Here is a 19318-nt window from a genome sequence, read left to right as displayed (position 1 = left end):
CACTCTGTATTTACACTTCTCAGAACACATATAGGGTCTCTCTGCACAAGTCATATATTCTTTTACTGGGATTTGTGGGTGAGGAGAGTTTTGAAAAATGTGTACTCACATTATTCAGAGGTTCTTTCCAGAAGCTTCTCAGCTACCTGATATGGGCCAGAAGCTTCTCAGCTACCTGATATGGGGATGTATTGGTTGTAGCCCCCTCACATCGGGCATTGTCAGGGTAACTCCATAGCAGTCTACATGCTGAGAATAGGACATCCTTTCTGTCTGCTTAAGGACGACACTCTCTCCTGTAATATGGGGATATCACACTTACTACACATGTCCAACACTACTGTAGAGGACTTCTGAGGAGGAGTAATACAACAGTGAAACCCCTTCATCTCTACATTAAATTAAAAGATTTAGGGGTCTATTTACTAAGCAGGGTTAGGAGGCAGAGTGAAAAGTGATAAGGTGCCAGCCAATCCGCTCCCAACTGTCATTTTTGAAACACAGCCTGTGAGATGGCAGTTAGGAGCGGATTGGCTGGTACCTTATCACTTTTCACTCTCCTAACACTGCTTAATAAATAGACCCCTAAAACACTTGTACAGATATACCCTGTTAGGATATTAGCAATTTACCTTTCATGAGTTATGCATATAAAAAGAGAAAGAGAAACAGACTGCAGTTAATATTAAGGAGACATTCATAATAACATCCATTATTTACTCTTCTAGCAGATTAGTTCTCTGCCAACAATTGCAGCAAACCCCAGCAGAGAAACCTCCCACCTGGTCTGGGAGCAGCCACAGTACCAGTAAGGTTGAGATTATTTCCCCTTCATGCTAGCGACCTGGAAGTGAAGTGAGTGAGGGTGGAAGTGCAGTTCATGCCCATTAAGGCCACCTAAAGAAGAAAGTTGTCCCCTCGCGAGCTCGCTGCACTTGCCACGCTTCAGGCTTGGTGGCTCTCTACGCTCGCGCCACAAGGTTATATTCCCCCACTATACCCAATTGGATGGTAGGGAAAAATGCTGGACACTGGCTGATGATGTCAGGGTCCTCTCCCTGAAGGGAATTTAGATATTACTATACCAGTAACTGTGATTACTGCCTGGTAGCTGCTGTGCTTTCTCTATGTGATCAAACTTGGGCAATCCAATGCAAGACAGGAAACTGAATATTATCTTAGCTAATATATAATATTATAATATTATATTAGCTAATAGTGTTATATTTCTTCTCCTGTACTCAGGGCCTAATTCAGACCCGCTCGCGAGCGCTGAGCGTTTGCAAGCAGGTCAATGTTGGCCCAGTCCACATGCGCACGACGGACCCGGCTCCGTCATGCGCATGCGCGAGACCCGGATAGTGACGGGCAAGCCATCACTATGGGTCTCGCTACAAAGGGGGCGTGCTGTCAATGGTGAGTGACAGCACGCCGCCTTTGGTGGGCGTGCTGGGGGCATGGCTGCCCAGACGGAGGCATTCCCATGGGAATGCCTACCGTCTGGGGCCGGCCCCACTGACATTACAAGTGATGTCAGTGGGAGTGCTTTTGGCTCTAATAGAGCCGAAAGCACTCCAGGGCTTGCGGCCACGAAACCCTACCACAAGGGTCTCGTCGCAAGCCCGATGGTCGTGATGGTCTTGACCATCGCGACCATATTTTTGGCTGCTCGCTATAGCTATGGGTGGTCACCCACAGCTATGCGAGTGGCCAGGAGGCTTCTCTTAAAAAAGAGAGGGAGGGCACTGATTCAGAGCGAGCGTTCTGAAAGAGCGTCCGGCTCTGAATCAGGCCCTCAGTTCCAAACTGCTACCAAGCTTCAGTGGGGAAATAGCAAAGAAATAGCTCTTAGCCAGTAAAATTAGAAGCTAACAGCAGCTCTAAGATGCAGTAAAAGTCTGTGAGTTAGAACAGTGGGCCTGATTCAGAGCCGCTCGTAAGCGGCCGCTCGTTTGCTCTGAGCGATGTTCGCACAACTGCGCATGCGTATGGGTCGTAATGCGCATGCGCCAACCAGTCATTGCGGTCGGAAATCGAGCGCTCGCAAAATAGCGAGTGCCTGCTAATTTGAGTGACAGGATGAAACGTTTGTGGGTGGTAACAGGGGAAGGTGCTTGAAAACGGGGTGTGGCATGCCAAATGGTCAAAACGGGCGTTGTAAGGGTGTGCATAATTAACAAAGCAGCGTCATCGACCACGTCACTTGGTTGTTTCTTAGCCTGAACTGTTCGCATGATTGCGGTAGGAAAATCCAACCACAAGCACTGCGAGCAGTTCAGACGCCTTTCGATGTACTCGATTATTCAAATAAATAGCGGAGATGACGTAGGATGCGAGCGGCCAGGGGGCGTCTTTACAAAATAGCGAGCGCATGTTTCGTTCGCTCGCTCAGACATAGAGGCGTCAATAGACCGCAAAGAGCGAGCGCTCAATTTAAATAGCCGGCCCCTTTTTCTGAACGAGCGAGCGCAAATAGCGTCCGGCTCTGAATCAGGCCCAGTATACACTGGCCACTAAGCAAGACTGGCCGTGCCAAAGGAAAAAGATATACAAGAGTGACATACCGGCCACTATTCTATCATCACAGCACATTTATGTAACATACTGTGTAGCATTGTGGAACACATACCTGGCACAATTAATACGCATACTTTATCCTTAATGGTATAAAACATTAATGTGTGTTATACAAATGGGACTTGGTCCAAGCAACATCAACTATAAGAGGGGACTGATAGGTAAGTCCCTCACCCTAAGTTGAACCTCTGCAGTGCTTACGACAGGTCCCACTCATCCTTAGTAGGAAAATGGTTAATAGAATTCAGCTGTACATAAAATAGTGGGATCATATATACACTAATTTAAAACTGACAACAATAGGTACTGGCACTCTAGTCATTGCTCCTAAACCTACTCATATTTAGAATGTATACATTTAAAGTTTAATGTCATTTAATGAATAAAATAATATATGCACAGTGCGTACAAAGTTTGTATTTTCTTCACAGAGACCTCAAGCCTGAAAACATTCTAGTTGCTGAAACGGGTCATCTGAAGATTGCAGACTTCGGTCTTGCAATTGAAAACATGCTGGGAGACAGAACAGCCAATGGATACGCAGGAACACCTGGCTACATCGCTCCTGAGGTGAGGTGCACAGGATTTCCTACTGTTAAGCTAGGTACACTCTAGACGATATTTTAAGTTATATTGCCGATAATGACAATTTTGTTTTATCGTCCAGTGTGTACGCATATTATCATTAACGATGCGTGCTCCTGCCTGTCGGTAACGATATCCCCAGTGGTCTGTACTTGCAGTACAATCTGGGGATATCGTTAGCAATGACATGCTGCCAAATGCTGCATGGCCCTTCCCCTCTCCTCCGTCGCTCATCGTTGCCGGCATCAGCAAGTGTGTATGCACTTACCGATGCCGGCACTCCCACCGTGTCCGCCGTGTCCGACATCTCTGGGTACACACATCGTTTAGTGTGTACTCAGCTTAACTCATGTAACTACTCACATTTCATAGAGAAGCCTGGTATAATGTAATATGGTTATAAAAGGCACACTGTAAGAACATCTGTACATTACCTGTACCTACAAACTATCCAATAATGAGGAAAGTAAACTGAGATTTCATACAACAGTTTCTATACCAATAGAGGAAATGTGTAATAGTCCTATTGCAACTGTCATTCAGCTGCTTTTATGTTAAGGGGGCGTGGTCTTGTGGGAAAAGCTGTGTATGTATATATATATATATATATATATATATATATATATATTAGGGATGTGCGCCGGACCATTTTTGCCGGATTTGGATTTGGTTCTAATTCGTCGTCCGGCTTTGGATTTGGATTTGGATTTGGATTTGCCAAACTGCGGTGACTGGCTTTGGATTTGGATTTGGATTTTTTTACAAAAATTTACAAAAAAAGCTAAAATCACATAAATTGGTCTTTTTTTTCTTCCTAGAGTATTATTAACCTCAATAACATTAATTTCCAGTCAATTTAGACCATATAACAGCTCATAATATTGTTTTCAACATTATTGGCCAAAGGTTGCAGTGAGCTGACTGGTTCCTAAGCGACAGAGCAGCGGCACAACGACACAGACACCACAGTATAAAGTACATCTATGACACATTGCCACACAGCAGTGGCAGAAATGAAAAGTAGTGCACCCACCCAGTGGGGTACGGCCAGCAGAGTCACAGTACTTATTTACATAGTGGGCTACGGCCCAAGGAGTCACAGTGCACAATCTTATTCACATTACACCGCACGTAGGGCCTGATTCACATTACACCATAAAGTAGTGTCTCTTATTTATGTTACGACACACAGTAGTGCCCCTTTTACACAATGCCCACAGTAGTGACCCTTTTACACAATGCCCACAGTAGTGCCCCTTTTACACAATGCCCACAGTAGCGGTGTTCTTTACACAATGCCCCCAGCAGTGGTGCCCCCTATGCAGTCCCCTTAGTAGTAGGGTCCCCTATGCAGTGCCCCCAGTAGAATGCCCCCCAGTAGTATGCCCCCCATTAGCAGGCCCCCCCAGTAGTATGCCCCCCATTAGCATGCCACCCAGTAGTATGCCCCCCTTTAGCAGGCAACCCCAGTAGTATGCCCCCCATTAGCAGCCCCCCCAGTAGTATGGCCCCCAGTAGTATAGCCCCCCCAGTAGTATGCCCCCCCCAGTAGTAGGCTGCCCCCAGTAGCAGGCCCCCCTCAGTAGTAGGCTGCCCCAGTAGTAGCCCCCCCTGTAGTATGCCCCCCCTGTAGTATGGCCCCCCCAGTAGTAGTAAGCCCCCCCAGTAGTATCCCCCCCAGTAGTAGTAAGCCCCCCCCAGTAGTATGGCCCCCCCAGTAGCAAACCCCCCCCAGTAGCAGGCCCCTCAGTAGTATGGACGCCCAGTAGCAGACCACCCCCAGTAGCAGGCCCCTCAATAGTATGGACCCCCAGTAGCAGACCCCCCCAGTAGTATAGCCCCCCCAGTAGCAGACCCCCCCAGTAGTATAGCCCCCCCAGTAGCAGACCCCCCCAGTAGCGCCCCCGGACCTTTGACAAGTAAAAAAAAATCAATAAATAAAACTTACCTGATTCCCCGCTCCCGCGCCGTCCGCTCTGCTGTCACACGCTGTGGAGGGAGCCGGAAAACGGAGCTCATGTGTGAGCTCCAGCCGGCTCCCTCCGTACAGCAGCCAATGAGAGTCTGTGTGACTCTCATTGGCTGCTGTGACAAACACACAGCTGCCGCTGGCGGCTGTGTGTCTGTGTCTGTGTAGGCAGAGCGCTATCACTGCGCTCTGCCCTACACAATAGGAGCCCTGATGTCGGATTCTCTAGTGAGAATCCGACATCAGGCGGCCGCCGTTCGGCCCCGAACGAGGATCCGAGTCAGGCGGTGAACACCCGAACAGGGTTCGGGTGGACTCGGATCCCCAATGTTCGGAGCGGTTCGGATTCCACAGAATCCGAACCGCTCATCTCTAATATATATATATATATATATATATATATACGTGTGTGTGTATATGTATATGTATATTAGGGATGTGCGCTGACTCCTGTGTTTTAGTTTTGGATCTTCCCTGGTTTTGGATCTGGATTGGTTTTGCCAAAACCTCACCTCCGTGTTTTGTTTTTCGGTTTTGGTTTTGGATCAGGATTGGTTTTGCCAAAACGTCACCTCCATGTGTTGTTTTTTGGTTTTGGATCTGGATTTTTTCTTTAAAAATCATAAAAACAGCTAAAATCACATAAAATGGCCTGTTTTTGTTCCTACATTTTTTACATTATTAACCTCAATAACATTTATTTTCACTCATTTCCAGGCCATTTTGACCACCTCACAGCTCACAATATTGATTTTTTCATCTAGTTAAGGGCCAAAAGGTTGCATCCTGCTAGCTGGCTCAAAACTGAGTGATAAATAGAGTTGAGGACTGTGCAAAGATGATGGTTGGGGTACCCCTTGAGGATTGAAGAATTGATAGTTGATAATTGATACAGTCACTGACTGAATGAGGAATTGATAGTTGATAATTGGTGCAGCCACAGGCTGAAATAAGAATTGATTGTTGATAGTTGGCACAGCCACTGGCTGAAGTAAGAATAGTTGATACTTGATAATTGGTGCAGCCACTGTCTGAAGTAAGAAGAGTTGATACTTGATAATTGGTGCAGACACTGGCTGAAGAATTTATAGTTGGCGCAGCCACTGGCTGAAGTAAGAAGAGTTGATACTTGATAATCAGTGCAGCCACTGGCTGAAGTAAGAAGAGTTGATACTTGATAATTTGTGCAGCCACTGGCTGAAGTAAGAATTGATAGTTTATATTTAATTGTTGATGCAGCCTCCGGGCTGAGTAGTACTGGAATACAGAGCTATGATTAGGAACAAGTCCTGCAACAGCCTGGAACTCTTGGCAAGTTGCGGCTGTTACAGCCTTGGGGGCTGGTGAGGAGTGACGACAGGTGGCCTTTGGTCCGTGAAGTAGGATGCGGCCTTTGGGCCGTGTAGCAGCCTTGAGGGCTGAGAACTCTTGGCGGGATGTGGCCTTTGGGCCATGCAGCAGGATGCTGCCTTTGGGCCATGTAGAAGCCTTGAGGGCTGAGAACCATTGGCTAAATGTCACTGTTGTGCGACTTGTGACGCCGGGTTGACACAAGCAGCAGTTGGTTCAGAATTTTCTTTAAAAAAAAATTAAAGGGGCATGAAGGAGATGCTGTTTACAATTTTGGACATTAATAAACCATAACATTAAAAATGTTAGGCAGCAATGCCCCAAACAGCACATAATGGAAAGGAAAGAGGTGCAAGATGGAATTGTCCTTGGGCCCTCCCACACACCCTTATGTTGTATATATGAAAAGGACATTCACAGTTTAACAAACCAATCACTTCAGTGACAGGGACTGCCACTTGTGGCTGAAATGATTGGTTTGTTTGGACTCCCACAAAACAAGCTGTCAATGCGTAGTGGACATTGGTGGCAATGATCCCGTACACAAAGGCTTTACAGCATAGGTAAGATCAGATGTTGTCATAGTCATCTCCATTGTACATCCTCTTCTTCACACAATATTAATTTGTCCCTGCTGGAATCCACCATTACAGACGCTTCTGTCTTTTTTGGACTTAAGTGCTGGTAAAGGTCTTCCTCGTGGAATTTTTAATTCATTTTGATGAACATCATCTTTTCCACGTTTTGGGGAAGTAATCTCCTAGGACGATCACTGACAAGATTCCCGGCTGTGCTGAAAACTCTTTCAGAGTACACACTGGAGGGGGTGGGCAACTTAAGTACAACAAAGCCAGTTTGTGTAAGGGACTCCAAATTGTCTCTTTTTCCTGCCAGTAGTGAACGGACTGTCTGACATGCCTATTTGCTATGCTATCCCTAAAATAATCATCCAACATTTTCTGAATGGTGACCGTATCAGGCAAACTCACGGTAGACATGTCACTCATTGTAGGCAGTTCTTTCAGACCCAACCAGATGTAATTAGATTTTGCTGACTGATCTGCATCACCACCACAAGTGGGTCGCTTAGGAAAATTTTGTTTTTTTCCTGGTAGCTGCAGAAACTGAAGGAGGGGAAGATGCTGTGTCGCATGCTGCTTGAGCTGACAGTTTTTTCGCCAACAGCTCTTTGCATCTTTTCACATTTATGTCCATCAGAAAGAAAGACACAAGGTATGACTTAAACCTAGGATCAAGTATGGTCGCCAAAATATAGTGGTCTGATTTCAAGAGATTGACGACCCTTGGATCCTGGCGAAGCCAGTGAAGGGCTTGATCTACCGGTCCAACATACCTAGCAGAATCACTCCAGTTCATCTCATCCTTCAGTTTCTCCAGCTGCTTTTGGAAAAGTCTGATTAGGGGAATGACCTGACTCAAGCTGGCAGTGTCTGAACTAACTTCACAAGTGGCAAGTTCAAAGGGTTTAAGTACCTTGCGCAACACGGAAATTATTTGCCACTGCGCTTGACTAAGGTGCATTCCCGCTCCTCTCCCTATGCCATAGGCCGTAGTGTAGCCTTGGATGGCCTTTTGCTGCTCCTCCATCCGCTGAAGCATATAGAGGGTAGAATTCCACCTAATTACTACCTCTTGCTTCAGCTGATGGCAGGGGAAATTCAACAGTTCTTGCTGATTCTGCAATCTTCGACATGCAGTTGCTGAATGTTGAAAATGTCCAGAAAACTTACAGTTCTACCAAGAGAATCTCCTACACACTCCTGTAATTTAAAAAAAAATATTGCACCACCAAATTAATTGTGTGAGCAAAACATGGGATATGTTTGAATTTGCCCACATGTAATGCACGCACAATATTGTTGGCATTGTCAGAAATCACAAATCCCGAGGAGAGTCCAAGTAGGGTAATCCATTTTGCAATGATTCCCCTGAGTTTTTCTAAGAGGTTCGCAGCAGTATGCCTCTTAGTGAAACCGGTGATACACAGAGCAGCCTGCCTCTGAATGAGCTGGCATTTGTTAGATGCTGCTGTTTGTACTGTTGGAGGCAATACACCTACCCAGTGGGCTGTCACAGTCATGTAATCTTAAATTTGCCCTATCCCACTTGTCCACATATCTGTGGTTAAGTGGACAGTGGGCACAACAGCATTTTGGAGGACATTAATAAGGTTTTTTTAAATGTCCTTGTACAGATTGGGAATTGCTATTCTAGAGAAGTGAAATCTAGAAGGGACATGGTAGAGGGAACACAGGATCTCCATTAACTGTCTAAAACCCACTGCATTAATGGCGGATACTGGACGCAAATCTAATACCAGCATAGCTGTTATAGCGTCAGTAATCCGCTGTGCAACTGGGTGTTTGCTGTCATACTTGCTCGTAAATGCAAAGGGTTGTTTGACAGTTAATTGTTTGGTTGAACTACTAAAAGTAGTCTTCTTCCTGGTCCCCTTCTGGGACAACAACTGTTTTCTGATTTACAGTTGTTTTTACACAAACATCCTTGGCATCAACATCCTCATCATCATCGTTTTCAACACCAGAATGTTGCCTTGTGCTGCTCATCCCCACATTTGCAAATGGCACACAAATTGTGGAAGGAGGCTCCTCTTCAAGTACAGTATTAGAAAGGTCAGGCTCACACATGGCAACCGCGGACACACTTGGATTCTCCTCAGAGATTTGTGATTTTTTTGGAGCACACAGTTGGTTCCGGTGTCTTACTAGTCTTAACAATGAAAACATTTTTTGTACCTCTCCTACAAGCAGAAGGGCTTAAATCATCACTACAACCACCAGTCATAAATAAAGGCCAAGGCCTTATCCTTTCATTGCCACTTCGTGTAGTGAATGGCATATTGCCAACTTTTTGTTTCTCTATAGCTAACTTAGCTTTAGATTTTTTTTCTTTAACAGGGTAAAAGTAGATTTTTTTACATGGCCTGACTTAAGCCCTGGTGCATCGGCCTTCATAGATGACGTTGATGGCCTTGCATCGTCATCATGACTGCTGGCAGCAGCTACAAGACTGGTATGTGGATCCTGCTCTCCTGTCATGTGATTGTCCTCCATACTCCCTGCGGTCTTCCAGCAGTGTCACCAAGCAGTTATAGCACAGCTAAGTTGCGGCTAATGCACACAACCAACCACACACACACAAATTTTTTTTTGTTACATTTTTCACACTGGGGGTGTGGCTAACACGCACACACAAAAAAAGTGTTTTGAATTTTTCACACTGGGAGTGTGGCTAACTCGCACACACAAAAAAAGTGGTTTTATTTTTTTAACATTGGGGGGGAAGCACCCCTGAACGAGGCAGCAGCCCCCTGATAAATGAGACACAGGCAGCACAACACCTCTGCGCACCTATGTTGCTGATAAGTGTGGCTAACACTCGCACACAAAAAATAGTTTTTCCTTTTTTTCACACTGGGGAGGAAGCACCCCTGAACGAGGCAGCAGCCCCTTGATAAATGAGACACTGGCAGCCCAGCACCCGTGCCCACCTACGTTGCTGATAAGTGTGGCTAACACGCACACAAACATTTTTTCTTATTTTTTTCACACTGGGGGAGGGGAAGTACCCCTGAACGAGACAGCAGCTCCTTGATAATGAGACACAACCAGCACAGCACCACTGCGCATGTACGTTGCTGATAAGTGTGGCTAACACGCACACACAAAAAATAGTTTTTATTTATTTCACACTGGGGTGAAGAGCACCCCTGATGGATAGAGCACCCCCTGGACAACAAAAAATAGTTTTTATTTATTTCACACTGGGGTGAAGAGCACCCCTGATGGATAGAGCACCCCCTGGACAACACAGCAGCACAGCCAGCCAGCCCCTATGGACAACAGCCAGCCAACCCCTATGGACAGGACAACAGCCAGCCAGCCCCTCAATGGACAACAGCCAGCCCCATGAACAACAGGCAGCCAGCCCTTATGGGCAGGACAGCAGCCAGCCAGCCCCTATATGGACAACAGCCAGTCAGCCCCTACAGACAACAGCCAGCCAGCCCCTATGGACAGGACAACAGTAGCCAGCCCCTATGCAGTATGCACAGCGTCAGAAACAGCACATTCAATTTCACAGCCCCCTCTCTCTTCACTCTCCACAGCCAGAATGAAAAATGGCAGCGATTGCGGCACCTTTTATACAATCCAAAACCCGTGAAAATCCGACAGCAGGATGATGACGTTTTGCCTCATTTTGAGATCCAAGTCAGGCAGGAAAACCAGAGCCGACTCGGATCTGCCTCGCATCTGCCAAGTTCGGGTGGATTCGGTTCTCGGGAACCCGCTCATCTCTAATTTATATGTGTGTATATATATAATTTTCTGTTACCACGTAGCCAGTTCTTGCAACCATAAACGTACACCCATACCTAAAGCATGTTCATATATGTATATAAATATGCAACTACATATCTACACAAATGTATAATTACTCTATATCTAATATATGGCAGTTTTGCGCAACTGCGGCAATAGTGTGGGCTACTCTGTGTCCCTCAACATTGACTCTGAAGCTTTAGAGGATACTGACACCGCATGCCAGAGTCTGCCATTAAAGGTCCCCCTGTAGCATGCAGCCCATAACGTGTTTCAAATTGTGGATCTTCATCTGAAGAAGAATTGAATACAATTCGAAACGTGTTATCAGAGCCGTAACTAGACTTTTTGGTGCCCTGTGCCAGAAAAAGCATTGGTGCCCCCCAACCCATTTTTTAAATAGGAACATAAGATAATGCACCTGAAAAAGGACTATGACCTCATTGGGAAGGGCCGGGGAAAGAGATAGGGGAGGCCAGACGATGCTGGGTATAAAAGAAGAGGAAGCTACATGTGTGAATGATAATAAACAGGAAATTTGACAGGCCCAAACAGCACCCCCTGCCCTGCGGTGCCCTGTGCGATGGTACCAGCCGCACTACCCTAGTTACGGCCCTGCGTGTTATGGACTGCATGGGGGGACCTTTGACCGTCAGCAAGCCAGGACATATTACACTTTCTGCAGTGGTGCCGAGCTGCATAGCCTAGGAACTCTTGATTTTGCTTGTTTGCAATAAGCCCACCGGAGCCTTGTCTAATGGTGAGAAGCTGTTTTTTGGTTTCCACCTTATTTATGTTATTTTGATCTTCTGTAATATATATGTTTTGAATAATTTTGTTCTCTCTTTTATCCTTGCCTTGGATATTTTCAATCCATTTGAGGTAGTAGCCATTCCTTCCACCTACATAACTTTATTTTATATATAAGCCTGTGAAGTTGGTGTTTCCTTCTTTAAGGTGGTTTAGGAGGCTGCTTATACCCAATTTGTTGCGCAAAAGTTTTGATTGCCCTTAAATTGTTATCTCACATGTGACTACCTTGTTACAGTTGTATCTGCAAGATCACTGGTGATCCAACACTGCAGAGAGCTAATCCATACACCCCCTGGTGGTCCCTCTGCTTTAGCTGTACCAAGTCCTGGCTATAACACTGGTGCTAGTTACACAGTATTAGGGGATGACAAGGAGTTTTTAGTTATTTATTTGGATCTTTATAATAATGGCCATCATCGTCATCACGTGATTTATAATGTCTTTAGTTGTTACTATGTAAACAGTAAAAAAGGTGAGTAAGGTAGGAGACTAGACAGTAACTATTATTATATTCCTGATATCCCAGGTCAGGGAAATATCCATGATATATAAATAATGAAATAAAGATCGGAGTAATAGTAATGCCTGTATAGTATACATGCAGCCTTCCCCATACAACCCAGCACATGCCAATATGATTACAAGCTTGCACAGTCACTCATCAGTGTTCTGAATTGGAGCATTACATTGTATTGTTATTCTACCTCCATGTATTCTATCCCCACATAAACACTTATTATATAGAGTGATGGACTGGGGCAGTGAGATAAAAGAATGTACATTAGAGAGGGACTGGTGACAGCCATAATAACTATTATCTCTCTTCTGGTAGATGCGGTCTGGCAAGAACTACAACGCTGGTGCTGACTGGTATTCGTTTGGTGTCATCCTAACCCAAATGATCACCAGCAGACTTACCTTCCAACGTAAGCTATTTAAAGCACCAGGCGCAGCAGCCAGAGACATCATTGTAAAGGTAACCTAGATATTACGTTTAGAAGTATTTCTGTCACTTATACAATTCTAATGGCTATAGATAACGTTGTATAACATTATATACAGCATGAGGGAAATCCTAGATGATGAGTTTAATTTAAAATACCATTTATCACTGTGCTATAAATTTCAAGATTATGGTATGATTTCACCACTTCATTTAAAGTGGCAACCAGTTATAAGTCTGGTTTTGCCATATAACTGATTGCCGCTTTAAATTTAGAGGCAAACTTGTCGAAATCATGCCAGATCAGTAATCTCGGACCTAATAAATGACCCCCTCTGTGTGACAAGGGCAGACCAAAAACAAATGGGTTCCTATGATCAGCATTTGACATGAGCAATTAGTACACTTTCCTTAGACACTGCAGACAGTATAAGCTGCTCAGGTGACGCATGTTTAACATTCATTGCTTTTTAAATGCATAGATGCAGCATATAAAGCACCCGTGTGATACCATCCTATTCCTGATACATGAGATTAACAAAGTCTCCTAATAAATGTGACTCTGGATTTCCTGTTCAGAGATATTCCCCTCTCATACATAGGATGCAGCAAGCTAGATAAAGGGCTATGTATCATAATACAGCAATACAAAATGCCCAACTCATTGCTGCGATAGAAAAACAATTGATGCCATTTATTAATACAATATCACCTTGTCAGCTGAGTGATGCTATGAGTGATACTCTGCTGCCTGGCAATACTGGTCAGGAGTAGTAATGTCTCACTTACTGCTTCACTGGGCCAGTCTTGGTGGTTAGCCAGGTCACGTATGCAGCCTTGGGTTTACAGCTACACTTAGAAATATCAAAAACAATTATATGATATATTTATATATATATATATATATATATATATATATACTACAAAACAGAAAAGTGTGTCTTGGATAGCGCTAATTGCATGTAATGCCTTAAATTAGGAAGGGAAATATGCATAAAATACCCATGCTAAAAATTAGCAAAGGGTCCCGGGCCAAAGGACCTTTGCCTGAGGAAGGATCCTGAGAGGTCCGAAACGCATTGCAGGAGGTGCAAGTTTGTGAATCAGGAGGAACGTCTTTTGGGATCCTGTTGCCATTTGGACTACTATAAAGTTTTCTGCGGTGGTACCGAGCTAACTTTGGCCCGGGACCCTTTGCTAATTTTTAGCACTAACCCACCGCAGCATCTCCACTTGGTGAGATTTTAACATCTTGGATCCCGATTCCTTCTTTATATCTATGTTATGAATGTTCTTGTTTTTAATCTATTTTTGTCTGAATAAATGATATCGTTTTATTGGATGGGTATTTTATGCATATTTCCCTTCCTAATTTAAGGCATTACATGCAATTAGCGCTATCCAAGACACACTTTTCTGTTTTGTTGTACCCTTTTGAAGTTGGTATTACTTCATCTTCTGTGTGGTTGGGAGCTGCAGAATTGTATCTCTTGCACAATCTGAGGGTTACTCACCTTTGAAACTTTCTCTATATATATATACTGTATATATATCAGAGGTGTTACAATGAGTGGTGACGCCCCTTGTGATACCTCCCAATCTTTGGCGAGTGCAAAAGTTGGCATGGCTTCGTGCCCCGTGAGACCATACCCCTGATTTGTGCCATTTTTTGGTGGCATGAATGCAATGTCACGCCTCCATACTCGTCATCCTGAGGGATTGCCCAGCGCAATGGGTGCTACTGGGAGGCCCCAGTCTTTCCTAGCACAGTGTGGATGACGTGTCATCTATCACTGCTAGAGCTCTGCTTGGTGACACAATCCGAGGGGGTGACAGCACAATAGCAAAGCAGCACTGCTATTTTGGTGTCACCCCCCAGATAATGTCACCCGGTGCCACCCGCACCCTCTATAGTGACGCCACTGAAGTATATACACAACTGACTACATCATCAAATTATTTTCTCTGCAATCATTCTTGTTGGAAAAAGAGACAATAATAAGATAAGTAACTATAGGGAGATAAACTGGAGAAATACTAATTATTCTTACAGAGCCCATATACATATTTCTAGTGGTCACATGTGTGGTCTTTGGAGAACTCTGGCTGTGTACCCCTGGCCTTGCACACCATGATGTTACATATAACTATATATTTGCCTAGTAAGATTTATAAGAGTAATTATTTCATTTCCAAATTTCTCAACAATTGTCCACTTTATAATTATATCAGACCTGATGCCCCATTGTTGCACAGACATATGACAGGGAATATGGGAAGGAATGGCTTGGTGCTTAGGTGTTCCTGGAGTGGGAAATGATGATGGCTACTGGGAATTTATGGTACTGGCTGTGCTGTAATCTACTGCTGTGCACAAATAGTTGCACCATAGAGTTAACATCAGTCGCATCATCGGACATTAGAGCAATCCTATGGTTGATTAGAATGTCCGATGGTACATGGCCGCCAGTGCCAGTGGAATGCAACTTACAATGCAGTCCGTGACATTGCCTGCCGACATGCACACCGACATAAGCCACCCCCAGTCACTGGCCAGGAAAATCTATCAGAATTGTCTCCATGAAATTCCTATCTGTGTCCCCTGGCGGTAACCATCATGATGCTTGCTCAGTGCGTCTCAGACCCATGCACACATTTATAACATCCAGCACTTTCATCTGATGTATGAAAGGCATCCTCCTCTGCATCAGGCCCAATGAGAGACATGCTACAGTCCCCAGATAGAATGCCCAATGTGAGACATGCTACAGACCCCAGATAGAATGCCCAATGTGAGACATGCTACGGTCCCCAGATAGAATGCCAAATGTGAGACATGCTACAGACCCCAGATAGATGCCCAATGTGAGACATGCTACAGACCCCAGATAGAATCTCAGTGTTATCATACTGTGGCCATGGACAGATCACTTTATATTCCTCTGTGCCAGGCAGCAGAAATGTGTATAACATGATGTGCTGAGCACGTCTACTGTATTAATTAAAGTCACTAAATTAAATACAAATCACTTTTCAGCTGCGCGATAAAGATCCGACCAGACGTCTCGGAGTGCATGGAAAGATCCGCCACCATCCATTTTTCCAGCATGTTGACTGGGTCTCAATTGAAGCTCTTAGAATTGCACCCCCATACATACCCGCTCCAGTAAGTATAAAAAAGAACTATATACTCTGTATACTTTATTTGGAGTTGCCACATATGGCTTTTCTAATAATGTGTTGCAGGATGCCTTTTTTTTTATAGTTTTATTTATGTACATATTTTTTTAGATTTTGTTTTTCATCCTTATATTCATTTGAGTATTTTATGATTACATTTCATATGAACTATCTGCGCTCCTTGAACCCTTTTCTTTTTACGTTTTGAGTCACTTGGGGTTAATCTCCCCACAACAGGTGTAGCAGCACTTTAGTTATTTATTTGATACATTATAAATTATTGGAGCGCCTAGGTTTTGTTATTTTCCTCTATTTAAAAAGGATAGTGAATAGCGGCATAAAAGCATCACCTCTTTCTGGTTGCATCTTATCTATATATTTATATTTTTGGGTGCCGGGACAGACCTAGTGAGGAGATAACAGAGTCCACTGCCATCTTTTACCTTTCTACCCCAAAAGGGCCTGGGGTGCAATGCAGTATGGGGGAAAGCAGGAAGAGATTGGTGTCTTCCTGCTTATCTCCCCCGAGGGTGCACATAATGCCATCCTTAGATGGCGTTATATTTTAGAAAGAAGCTTTGCTTCTCTCATTTGTTTAAATACAGTTATGTGCACAGTCCCCATTGAAACCTATGGGGGCTGCAGCACTGTTATTAGAGAAATAATGCTGGACAAAAGCCTTTATTTTGTTTACTAAATAGACCCCATAGTGCCTTGTGACAGGCGTCATTCTCATTAATGCTGGTTCAGGGCACAAAGAGATTTCCTCTTCGGGATCATTGGTGAAACACAACACAGTCACTGAGTAAAGCCAGCTGTGAGCACCCAGTGCACCAAGATTTCCAACAAGACACGTGGGCAAGATGTCGGCATCTGTGGAAGGCCACAAGTTAGCACAAGCAGAGATGCTGGGCAGAATAAAGGAGCTCATTATGAAGCAGGGACTAGGTATACCGGCACTCCTACGTTTCCAGAGCTACAAGATCTGAGACTTACATTCTCAGAGTGATATTTTGGAAATGAAATAACGTCGGACATGGTGCATTTCCTTTTTCTACAAAGGGAACATTTCCACTATTAATGGGGATTTATAGCATCTTACAGTATTGCAGGAGAAACACTAAATGTTTATGTTAATGAATGAGGGGAAATAACGTGGTTGGAGCGTAAAGTGATAGTTACACTTTCCAGTGAGCCTCTGGAAACTCATTATCCTCTCTGCACACCAAGGAGCTTTTCTAGGTTACGTAGGCTTCTCCAGAGAGCACAGAGGGCCTGATTCAGAGCCGGACGCTATTTGCGCTCGCTCGTTCAGAAAAAGGGGCCGGATATTTAAATAGCGCTCGCTCTTTGCGGTCTGTTGACGCCTCTATGTCTGAACGGGCGAACGAAACATGCACTCGCTATTTTTAAAAAGATGCCCCCCGGCCACTCGCATCCTACGTCATCTCCGCTATTTATTAGATTAATCGAGTACATCGAAAGTCGTATGAACTGCTCGCAGTGCTTGTGGTAGGATTTTCCTACCGCAATCATGCGAGCAGTTCAGGCTAAGAAACAACCAAGTGACGTGGTCGATGACGCTGCTTTGTTAATTATGCACACCCTTAAAACGCCCGTTTTGACCATTTGGCACGCCAGCATTCGGATCTCCACTCCCCGTTTTCAGGCACCTTCCCCTGTTACCACCCACAAACGCCTCATTCTGTCGCTCAAATTAGCAGGCATTCGCTATTTTGCGAGCAGACAATTTCCGACCGCAATGACTGGTTCGCGCATGCGTATTACAACCCATACGCATGCGCAGTTGTGCGAACATCGCTCGGAGCAAACGAGCGGCCGCTTACGAGCGGCTCTGAATCAGACCCAGAGTACACAGAAGTTCCATAAATGCTATTTTTCTATCTTACACATTGAAATGAAAGATGCAATAAGCACTTGTATTTCTTCTTTCTGTAGCCAGCCATTCCTCACTCTGGATACAGAAAGAACCACCTGGAAAGTCTGGAAGCAGCAGAGGCCAGCAAACAGCCAATAACATCCAAGGACCAGGCAGTATTTCATGGGTTCTCATTTACCAACTCCACCTGGAGAACCCTGCCAAAGCCACCCTGCCTATAAGTACACAGAGCTCAGGCAGCAGCACTGCTGGTTACACCAATGGAGGTCTCTGCATGTATGTACATAATATATGTTTTATTATTTTTTTAAACATGTTTCATTGAATATTTTAATTTTAAATGGAGGAAGGATAAAGAAAGACAAAAGGGAGCTAGAGCTAACAATAATGTAAAGAACAGTAATAATCAATATTCATAATGAAAGGTGTACAATAGGCGTCTCACAAGACCAAATAGAGTAACAATAGCAGTCTTGAGATTATTACATAAACTGACATACAGCTTCAGTTACGCATAAGAATCTCAGAAGAAGCAAGAGAACCATGCAAAATCAGTTATTTCACGGAGCCTTATGGTGCGTGATCCAGGGGAAACAAATGTTGGAGAATTTATTACAGCGATCATGAAAGACGCTAGTAATGTACTCTAGCTGGTATGTACCCCAAATGGAACTGATCAGTGCAGTGGATGATTGGGTTATTGTATGTCATGTAGAGTGTAACAGCCAGGGCTGCATGTAAATGGTTGTAGAGTGTATCACCAGAGATAGAATAGGGACAGGATAAGTAATAAGGTGTGTTCTGTCCACAGATCATCTGGTAACATCAGTGAGAGCCAGCTAGTGGAACACCGTCATGCACATGAAGAGAAGGAGCAAGGATTCCACCGAGGTCATCAGATGAACTCGTTACTTGGTGAGTATAGTTTGGTCAGGGACATGAATGGTGCTGCTCTCACAGAAATGCCCTTTCTTTTTCTTTTACAGAAATCCAAGGCCGGTGTACAAGGCAGGGATCCTCTTCTCCCGTGTCAGTGCTGCGCCCGTTAGTGAGGCCTGAGTTACATTCTCCGAATGCGGCTGGATCACATCATGGTGAGTCAGGAATTTGAGGTGTCTCTCTCTTACTATCTAGCTCTACACACCCTTACTTATTGGCAGGATCAGCCATAATATAGTAGAACCAGGGAGTGCCCAACACCTCCCGTACTAGCCCTAGCCCTGTATCTACTCAATCTCAAGCCATTGTGTGCTCACAACATTTTTCTATTGGGTGTAGTATGTATTACCGCTGGCCGCATGGCCCATGGTTCAAATCCCGACAGCGGAAGGCCGGCAAGGGTGAAGATCCTGATCGCTAATAAGGTAAGTATAACTAACCCTATTCTCCCCCCTAACCCTAACCCTAACCCTCCCTTAGGGGTGCCTAACCCTAACCTCCCCCCCTAGTGCCTAACCCCCTCTAAGTGCCTAAACCTAATCCTCCGTCCCCGTGACCTAAACCTAAGTCTCCCGGGACGGTGCCTAACCCTAACCTCCCCCCACTCTTCCCTGATTCTATACCAGCCTCCTTCATGTATAGAATCTAATACCCAACACATTACAGGGACCACACTCTGCCCTGATTCTATGCCAGAC

At 44.6% G+C, this 19318-nt stretch overlaps 1 protein-coding gene across 1 annotated transcript in view; it reads left to right on the top strand.

The window, feature by feature from the left end:
- LOC148511740 (protein kinase C delta type-like) overlaps positions 1-18573 on the top strand; it is a 34016-nt gene extending 15443 nt beyond the window's left edge. The window contains exons 5-9 of the mRNA XM_088482935.1: positions 3009-3147; positions 12491-12634; positions 15639-15767; positions 17741-17957; positions 18493-18573. Of these exons, the coding sequence (XP_088339061.1) occupies positions 3009-3147; positions 12491-12634; positions 15639-15767; positions 17741-17902 (574 nt within the window). The 3' untranslated portion in view covers positions 17903-17957; positions 18493-18573. The remainder of the gene's footprint in view (positions 1-3008; positions 3148-12490; positions 12635-15638; positions 15768-17740; positions 17958-18492) is intronic.
- Positions 18574-19318: the final 745 nt, after the last annotated feature.

The sequence above is a fragment of the Taudactylus pleione genome, unplaced genomic scaffold, assembly GCF_031769625.1.
Source record: "Taudactylus pleione unplaced genomic scaffold, aTauple2 ptg000296l, whole genome shotgun sequence".
Taxonomy (NCBI): Eukaryota; Metazoa; Chordata; class Amphibia; order Anura; family Myobatrachidae; genus Taudactylus; species Taudactylus pleione.
The sequence above is the reverse complement of the archived record's forward strand: the minus strand, read 5'-3'. Positions and strand labels throughout refer to the sequence as shown.